This window comes from Propithecus coquereli, unplaced genomic scaffold, assembly GCF_000956105.1.
Source record: "Propithecus coquereli isolate 6110/MARCELLA unplaced genomic scaffold, Pcoq_1.0 Scaffold377, whole genome shotgun sequence".
In the NCBI taxonomy this organism is placed as follows: Eukaryota; Metazoa; Chordata; class Mammalia; order Primates; family Indriidae; genus Propithecus; species Propithecus coquereli.
This window is the reverse complement of record NW_012149474.1, coordinates 725,355-734,624: the sequence shown is the minus strand read 5'-3', so window position 1 is coordinate 734,624 and position 9,270 is coordinate 725,355. Positions and strand designations below refer to the sequence as shown.

Sequence of the window (9,270 nt, the reverse complement as noted above, 5' to 3'; positions counted from 1 at the left end):
GCACACCTGCCCCGCGGCCGCGGCCTCTGCTGAAGGTTCCTCAGACGCTTCCTCTTTCCTGCTGCTGAGTTCTCTGTTGCCCTCGCCTCACCCACCTGGAATAAAACCTTTCCCTGCCTTTTCTTTAGGTGACAAGGCTCTTGATGGCTATAGCAAAAAAAAGTATGTCTGCAAGTTGCTCTTCATCTTCCTCCTTGGTCATGACATCGACTTCGGACACATGGAGGCTGTGAACCTGCTGAGCTCAAACAGATACACGGAAAAGCAGATTGTGAGTACCCCGGAGGTGCTTGGGATGGTGGCGTGAGCCTGACGGTGTCGACACGTGCTGGCCTAGACGCCGCTGCCTCTCCTGCACGTCTGGCACGGGCCACATGGGTCTGGTGCAGCTGGCGATGTGTGTCAGCCCCCAGTTAGCGCCTGGGCAGACACTGGGCCCTGCTGGTGGGGGCGCTCTTCCAGAAGCAGTAATGCTGGGGGCTCTGCCGGGCGAGGCTCTTCTCTGGCTGCTCTCTGTGTGGCTGCGCTTCTCACCAGCCTGGGAATCTCCGTGTTGGTGTCCACCGGGGCTGCGGGCATCCAGGTGATCGGTGCTCCACTCTGTCCTCCTGGCCGGCCGTGGGAGCGCAGGCAGGCACCCCCTGCCCACCGTGCCACCTTGCTGTGCTGTTACGGCCAGATTCGTCCTCGGCCCCTCGCAGTCTTGTTTCTGAAGCACACGCTGAATCTGCATGCGGAGGGCTGTGCCCTCTGCCTCCCCAGCCCTCTTGCAGACCAGATGTGCGGTCCTAGGTGGCCTCCCCCTTCTGAAGCCACCTCAGGCTTCGCGGTTTTAGCTCTCTCGTCGGAATGCTATTTTTATGTGTTTTCCTCAGTGGTATAAAGTAACATTTTCCTCTATTTGTCAAAAAATTTAACTTAGGAGTTAAGATAGTCCAGATGTCTAAGGGTTTTTGTTGAGTGTTGGTCTTTATTCGACAAGAACGTATGGAGTGTCTGCTGCAGGCCAGGCGGTGTGCGGGGGGTGGGGGTCCCTCAAGGACTCAGGACCAAAAGCAGACAGGGCCCGGCCCTTTTCTGTGGGGAGTCAGGTGCTACATGGCCTCATGAGAAGGATCGCAGCTGTGGCCAGCACCCTGGACAGGACCCTGGGGAGGTGGCAGATGCGCCGAGTGAGGCTGAGGGTGGGAGGAGCGCGGTTAGCAGAGCGGGAGCACCCGGTAGAGCCCTGACGCAAGGGTGCGGAGCCGAAAGGGCAGTAAAGGGCAGTGAGAGCTGCGGGGGGGCCTTCCTTCTGGAGCCGCGGGAAGCTGCGTACGCCTTTGATCTGGGTGGTAAGTGATCATTAGCTGTGTCCTCCTAGCCGGGGAGGCCGTGACCCACGTGCATGGCTGTGGGGAGGTGGTGCTGACACAGGCCTGGGTTTAGCTTGGTGGTGGGGGTAACACGGGATACGGCAGATTCAGGAGGGGAGGCAGCAGTCAGCAGCGTTCTGGAGGTCAGTGCAGTTGAAACCAGGCTTTCAGTGAAGTTGTTCCTTCCCACCCCGACTTGAGGGGAGTGTGACGTCCGGGACACTCAGCCGCAGGGCTTACAGACGAGTGAGTGGGACTCGGGGGAGGCCCGAGGGGTCTGGTTCCCATTGCCATCTGGCTAACGGCATCCTGGGCAGGTTCGCCCCATTGCAAAGCTGTTCCATGGCAGGATCGGGAGCCCAGACATCCTGCAGTTCTGCACTAGAACTGTGCTCTGCTCGAGGTGAAGACAGCCCTCTTTGCCACGCCCTCTCCGCTGTGCATGGGGCAGGGGCTTGCTGAAGGCTCAGCGTCCAGGCTTTGTTTTGTGCCAGGTTTCTAGGCCACAGCCGGACTGATTGTCGTGAGCATTTCTGTTGTCTTGTCTTCCCTGAACACAGGGCTACCTCTTCATCTCCGTGCTGGTGAACTCCAACAGCGAGCTGATCCGCCTGATCAACAACGCCATCAAGAATGACCTGGCCAGCCGGAACCCCACCTTCATGGGCCTGGCCCTGCACTGCATCGCCAACGTGGGCAGCCGGGAGATGGCCGAGGCCTTTGCTGGGGAGGTCCCTAAAATCCTCGTAGCTGGGTGTGTATCTGGCCTGTCATGTTAATACATCAAATGTGTACCTCTTTGATCTGTACGATGTTGTACTCTCTCCCCATCTTACCTAGTGGAGATGTGATACAGCCTAAGGTTGTACCAGGAATTACAAGTTTAGATTTTAGGTGAAGTCTAGTCAGACTCATCCTCCCCAGCACCGCGGAGATTTAAAAAGAGGTCAAGGAAGAAAGCCCAGCCCTGCCCAGGCCCTGCCAACCACAGCTACGCTGAGAAAGGGCTCCGGCCTCACTGGGCACTGAGGGAATGGCGCTCTGCGTCTTGCTCTGTCACAAAAGCCTCAGCGAGGCCGGGCGCGGTGGCTCACGCCTGTAATCCTAGCATTCTGGGAAGCCAAAGCAGGTGGATCGCTCAAGGTCAGGAGTTTGAGACCAGACTGAGCAAGAGCGAGACCCCGTCTCTACCAAAAATAGAAAGGAATTAATTGGACAGCTAAAAATATATAGAAAAAATTAGCCAGGGATGGTGGCGCATGCCTCTAGTCCCCGCTACTCGGGAGGCTGAGGCAGGAGGATCGCTTGAGCCCAGGAGTTTGAGGTTGCTGTGAGCTAGACTGACGCCACGGCACCCACTCTAGCGAGACCCCGTCTCTACTAAAATTGGAAAGAAATTAATTGGACAACTAAAAATACATAGAAAAAATTAGCCGGGCACGGTGGCGCATGCCTCTAGTCCCCGCTACTCGGGAGGCTGAGGCAGGAGGATCGCTTGAGCCCAGGAGTTTGAGGTTGCTGTGAGCTAGGTGACGCCACGGCACCCACTCTAGCCCAGGCAATAGAGTGAGACTCTGTCTAAAAAAAAAAAAAAAAAAAAAAAAAGCCTCACCAATGAAGAGGCCAAGTAGCAGACTCTGGAGAGTTCTAGGCTGAGTGACCCCCCATTTGGAGAGGGGCCAGTTGGGGCTGAGCCACCAGCTCTGGAAGAGTTCAGAGCAGCCTGGGCTGTCCCGCGGCCCCACTGCCTGCCCTTCTGGGACACGTGGCCAAGTTGGACAACAGCCCACAGCCCGCGTGGCGATGTCAGAAACGTGGAGGCGTTCGGTGGAGTGGCAGGAAGCGCTGTGGCCGAGCAGAGCGGATGGTGGTGCCTTAGTCCTCCTCCCCTTGTGTTCTTGCCTGGAAGCGTCTCTGTGGACATCCGTGTGGGAGTGGTGGGCCGGTAACCCTCCCTCGTGCGTCGGCTTTCGTGGCTGCGAGCGTGGAACCAGACCGGCTACTTTGAGCCGATGTGTCTGCTGAAGGACGGCCGGGCGTCGCACAGTCCTGGGAGTGCCCGGAAGTCAGCTGGTGGTGACCACCCAGCTGTGCCCTGCACAGACCCCTGCGTGGCCTCGACTGCTCACCAGCGTGGACACCCGGTTCCTACCATGGCTGATCTGAGGATGGGGTGGGGACTGGCAGAGGGACACCCTCTTCCCCAGGGGTGTTTGCATCCAAAAGAAGTTTTCACTCAAAGTAATTTTTCTTTGCAGTAGTGTGGGGGGTCAAGGGTTTCTCAGGTTGGTTTGGCCTCACTGAGGAACACAGATGCTAAAAGCCGAGGGGTAAATGGAAAGATGCCCCCAAACCCCTCCTTCCTTCCCGCGGAGCAGCTGTTCCCTGTGATTGCGTGAAGTGCTGGTTCTTCTCCAGGTGTGTTTCGACTGCTGCTGAGAGTTTCTGGCCGGCTTGATGCTGTCCCAGCTGCTTAGCAGCTCTGGCTGGGGCAGGGAAGGGGAGGAGACGCCGCGCGTCTGTGCCCCGCACAGGCCTGCCGGACGCCGAGCAGCCGAGGAGCCTCCCCGCAGCCTCGGTTCCACCCTGCCCAGGTGCTCTCGGGGGAGCAGGGAACCTCCGGCCCCTGGGCGCTGGCTCCCTGGCCCAGAAGTCATCCCTTTTGAGATGGACCAGGGCTGTTACGCAGTGTGATTGAGGGTCTGAGTGACACTGGGAGGTGTCTGTGGCCGCTGGGAGTAGGTATAACGGGTTTTTCTCACAGCTCCCCGTTCGTTACTCTCGGGATCGCATCGGGCTTAGCACTGGTGCCCTCCACGCCGAGGTGCTCCCGGGCCTCCCACCTCTGCTCGCTTAGGGCGAAGGGAGGCCGGGGTGGGGCAGAGAGGGGGCGCGCCAGTCATTTCGGAGGCAAGAGAGGAAATCACCACAGGGATGAGGAGTTCCACAGTAGCGAGGCCCTCCGACGCTTTTCTGTTGTGGTTGTGAATTATTAAGTGAATTGTAAGACAAATGCTGTAGTTTGAACAATTAACGAGGAACATTAGTTGAATGTGGCCAGCCCACATAGCCAGTGTTGTGGGAGAAATGTCACAGTTGCTGTCCTTGGCGGTGGGACCACTGACGGCGCAACCTTCTGCGGCAGGACTCTGCCACCTGCCGCGAGCTCTGGCGTTGCCCTTCAGAGCAGACCCTTGGCGGGACAAGGGGCGTGAATGGCGTCCCAGCCTTCCTGACTGCCACGGCAGACCAACCCAGGCCCCGGACTCCTGGTGACTGTGATGTTGTCTCTGCAGCTGTCCTGCACTTGGCTCGTCGGGGCCACTCGTCTTCTGAGTGAGGCCGATTCTGTCTTTCAGAGACACCATGGACAGCGTGAAGCAGAGCGCCGCCCTGTGCTTGCTGCGCTTGTACAGGACGTCTCCCGATCTCGTTCCCATGGGTGACTGGACGTCCCGAGTGGTTCACCTCCTCAACGACCAGCACTTGGTGAGTGTTCTTGAATTCGACTCCACCCTTACCCACGGCCTTTTTGAAATAGCCCTTGTGAAAGCGACCAGTGTGATCTCGGGGTGCCGAGGAGAGGCTTGCACAGGCACTGTTGCAGCTGCGCATTTGGGACGTGAGTGCGTCGAGTGTGCAAATGCCTGTGCAGAGGGTGAGGGGTCTCCCTTCCTGGGGTGGGGTCACGACACCGTCTCTGGCTCACCCTGTGACTAGGCGTTTGCTCAGGCCCCCCTGCGTGGGCCTGGTTAAGGGCAGAGGCGCTACCTGTGTGCAGCACCGAGGCCCGTGTCTCCTGGAGACAGCCTGGCCAGGCGGACGGCTCCCACCTGGTGTCCTTGACTCCACCTGGTTCAGGGCAGTGGTGGGGAGTCCTGTGGTCCCCACCAAGGCTCCACCTGCAGCCTCGCCGGCCTCCGTGACTGCTGCATGGGCTGGGCCCGGCGGCCACCCCACCTCACAGACGAGGGGTGGAGGGTCAGGTGACTCACTCCAGGGGGCTGCATGAGGGCGTGGAGCACAGTCGCTCCCCGCGCCTGGCAGGGGCAGATGTGGGGCAGAGTGGCCGTGTCCTGCCTGGTTCCGTCGTGTCAGTGAGAGAATCAGAGTGACACAGATACTTCACCACGGAGTCGACAGGTGTGAGTGTGTTAGCCGACCACTGCGTTCTTCCCAGAAGAGAGAGCCGCCTCGAAGAGGGAATGGAAAGTGAACAGTCATCACACATGGTTTCAGGGCAGGTGTGGGAGCTGCACCAGGTGCTTTGCTGTGACCCCATGGCTGTCTGCGCTTCCCCCGCGTCCTCGCCCCGTCCCGGGGACCTGCAGGTCGTGTTGAGGGTGAGGCCGAGGGGCCGGAGGAGGAGGAGGAGGAGGAGCTGAGGATGTTGCTCTCACTGGGGGCTGTCCAGGCTCAGGCCCCTCCTGGTGAGGTCGGAGGCTTCGCGCCACCACGCGGCCCTGGAAGGCAGTTGGCCTTTCCCATCTTGCAGATGAGGGTATCGAGGCTCAGAAAGGGCAAAGAGCTTCTCGCAGACCCAGGCTCGAACCAGGAGTTCACGGAGGGCTGTCGAAGACCCAGTGCCGCAGGAAGTGCAGGGCGTGCGGCCCGAGGGCGGCAGGCGGGCCTGGTGGGCGAGGTGGTCCCGCGCTCCTGCCCAACAGAGCAGTGCAGGCTGGGCTGCTGGAGGGTCAGAACTTCCCGCTTCCCTCAGTGCTTTCTGCACATGGGACGCGAATGTCCTGTGGGATTCTGGCAGATGCAGGGGTGCTCCCTTGGCCACAGGGCTGCACCTCAGGGCCACAGGGCGCCTCTCCTTGGACGCTGTGATCCGGGACCCCAGCTACTTGGTTTGGTTTTGCATTTTGACATGTGCAGCTTTGTTTTTCCAGGTGCCTTGGTTGGCATATTCTTGGTCCTAGGTGATGGAAACACAGGCTAAAGCCGATGGGTCGAGGGGTGCCAACGCCAGACCCAGGAAGGCCCCTCTGCTGCAGACACTCGCCCAACCTCAGCTCTTCCCAGCGCCTGCTCTCGCGTCTCTCAGGCTGCTGTGCCCAGTGTGGCCGTGGCTTTCGTAGAACTCCTTCTGGCTGTGACGCTGGGGAAGGCCTGAGACTTGGCTTCTCTGGTCATAAGGCAGGAACCCCGGAAGGGTGTCAGTTGCCCACGCGTGCCTCTCAGGGAGTGGGGCAGGGAGGCGTGGGCAGGGCCAGGTGGAGGAGGCGCGGAAGTCCCGTGTGTCGAGTGTGGTGTGTTGCGCCGGGTGGCGGGGAGTGACACGGCCTGAGCTCCACGCTGGGTGCTGTGCTGGGCCAGGTGGTCCTGGGCCCTGAGGGAGGTGTCGTGTTGAGACAGGGCCCCACGCAAGTGCCTGCAGGTCGGCTGTCGGCTTGCCGCTCCGTCGATTCCACGGGCGCGTCTTCCTGGCGGAGCAGACCTCTGTCCAAGCACTCCGGAGCCCAGGTTCTGTCTGCCCTGCTGGAATCTACGTATTATAAACACGTAGTTTCTTCAGTTCTCCGTGGACATGGAAAAGCTGTCAGCACTCACTGTGCCGGCTGGGAAACGTACAAGAAGACCAGTAGACCTGTTTCTGTAATGCAGCTTTCACGTTTGCATCAGGAAGCCGAGGAGGCAGTGCACACGGCCCTCTGGGAGAGTGCTGTGTGGCGCCTGGCTTGGCCGCTTTGCCCACGCACACCGTGGCAGCCCTGCGCCCGCTCCCCAGCAGGCCCGGTTAATAAATGATTCGAGTAGACAATTCCTGAGCTAACTGCTCACAGCTTCAGAGTCAGTAAGGGTTGCTCATTTTGTCTTTTTTTTTTTTTTTTTGAGACGGAGTCTCGCTCTGTCGCCCGGGCTAGAGTGCTGTGGCGTCGGCTTAGCTCACAGCAACCTCAAACTCCTGGGCTCAAGTGATCCTCCTGCCTCAGCCTCCCGAGTAGCTGAGGCTACAGGTGCGCACCACCTCACCCAGCTAATTTTTTGTTTCCAGGTTTAGTTGCTCGGCGGATTTTTTCTATTTTTAGTAGAGACGGGTCTTGCTCTTGCTCAGGCTGATCTCGAACTCCTGACCTGAGGTGATCCTCCTGCCTCAGCCTCCCAGAGTGCTGGGATTACAGGCTTGAGCCACCGCACCCGGCCTGTGTTTTTGTTAATATTTGTGAGAGAACTTTTTAAAATTTATTTTTCCCAGAATGAGGAAGCGAGCCCAAAACTTCTCCACTTAACCCAGGTCTTTCAAGGGGTATGAGTTACTGTGAATGACGAGTTTGTCTCGGGACCCTAGCAGGCTCCTCCGTGCTTCCTGGAAGGTGACGGTGGCCCTGGGATCGGAATCTGTTCCCGCGAGGCCAGGCGGAGTGCGGGGAAGGGCGGGTGCCTGTGGCTCTCGTCCAGCCTGTGGTGGGCCAGGGACGGAGTGGCGGAGACACGGCTATGGCTTTTCCAAAAGGAGAACAGACCTTTCAGTAGCTGTTTCCTGTAGCTACCTCTGGTTGTGGGAGTCGGCTGGGTTTGGAGGAATTATAACCATGCTGCCTCCCTTTACAGTTAGTTGGGAGAATTTAAGTCAGAGGTGCAGGTGACGAGACCTGAGGGGCAGTAGCGCAGGTGGAGGGTGCAGCCCGAGCTGCCCCCAGTGCCCCCGCCGCCCCTGCCTTCGCTGTGGCTGAGCACGGCTAGATTTCCAGGTTTTCAGAGAGGACCTGTCTTGGAAAGCAGCATGGAGCCGTCAGAGTGGGTTTGACGGCTGAGGGCTGAGGTGGCCTGTGGGCCGCCAGTTTGTTGCTCTTAAAGTTTTATTTGGAAAACGTGTTTAAGATGAGTGGTCCCCCAACTTCAAGTATTTTGACTGGAATCCAAGGGTCTGTTGTACATGTGTGTTCTTCCTCCAGGGTGTGGTAACTGCCGCCACGAGTCTGATCACCACACTGGCACAGAAGAACCCGGAAGAGTTCAAAACGTCTGTTTCCTTGGCTGTCTCTAGATTAAGCAGAGTAAGTGCTTATGGGAGGGCAGAAGTCAGTGTGGGTTTTTGTCCTAGTGATTTAATTTGTATATTAGTTTACTTTTGGAATGCAAGGTATTTGGCCCAGTTCAAAATCCAAGAATGGAAACCGTCCTCGTTAGTGCCTGGCTTTTCTTCCGACCTTTTTGGTTGTTGAGGACACCGTCTGCAGGACAGTGAGCGAGTCCTCAGCCTCCACGTGGGTGGAGGGCGGGGCTGCCACTGCCCAGAAGCCCTGAGTTCCCCTCTGAGGGGAGCTCCGCTCCTGACTTCGTGTGGTGCCACTCCTTGCTTTCCTTTATAATTTCACCACCTGAGACTTCGTCCGGTACCTTGTTGTTTAACTTTGTGTTTTGAGTTCCTGTAAATGGATCCTACAGCATGTATTCTTTTGTATTTGACTTGTTTTGCTCAACGTTGTTTGTGAGTATCTTGTAGTTGTTTTATGTAGCTTCTGTTCGGTTAGTTTTGATGCTGCATAGACTTCAACTGTGTGAATGTGTACTTTATCCACTGTCCCGTCGAACATGTAGTTCCCTTCCACTTTGGAGCTCTTGTGAATGGTCTAGTGTGCGGCCGTGGTGTCTCCTGGTGTCCACGCACGAGAAGTGCTGGTGGGTGTCCACATAGGCGTGGCCCGGCTGGGCCATGGGTGGTTCTTCTTCAACCTGAGGCGCCCCACCTGCGTGTGCGTGGTCACCTGTTCGGCACCAGCCATCACTTACTGCTGTTCTCTGGGGTTTTAACCCCTCTGGCTGTATGGCGTTGGGATTTTTTTTTTATTTGGAGCTAGGGTCTCTCTCTCTCTCTCTGTTGCCCAGGCTGGAGTGCGGTGGCATCATCACATCTCACAGCAGGCGCAAACTCCTGGGCTCCAGCATCCTCCTGCCTCAGCCTCCC

At 58.1% G+C, this 9,270-nt stretch overlaps 1 protein-coding gene across 4 annotated transcripts in view; it reads left to right on the top strand.

Moving 5' to 3' along the window:
* The window catches only part of AP2A2 (adaptor-related protein complex 2, alpha 2 subunit), an 83,093-nt gene that overhangs the window by 46,914 nt on the left and 26,909 nt on the right, over positions 1–9,270 (top strand). For 2 of the 4 annotated variants that reach the window (XM_012651996.1, XM_012651995.1), the window contains exons 3-6: positions 129–271; positions 1,916–2,109; positions 4,715–4,844; positions 8,258–8,359. In XM_012651996.1, the coding sequence (XP_012507450.1) occupies positions 129–271; positions 1,916–2,109; positions 4,715–4,844; positions 8,258–8,359 (569 nt within the window). The remainder of the gene's footprint in view (positions 1–128; positions 272–1,915; positions 2,110–4,714; positions 4,845–8,257; positions 8,360–9,270) is intronic. The other 2 variants (XM_012651994.1, XM_012651993.1) reach the window with 1 other exon arrangement.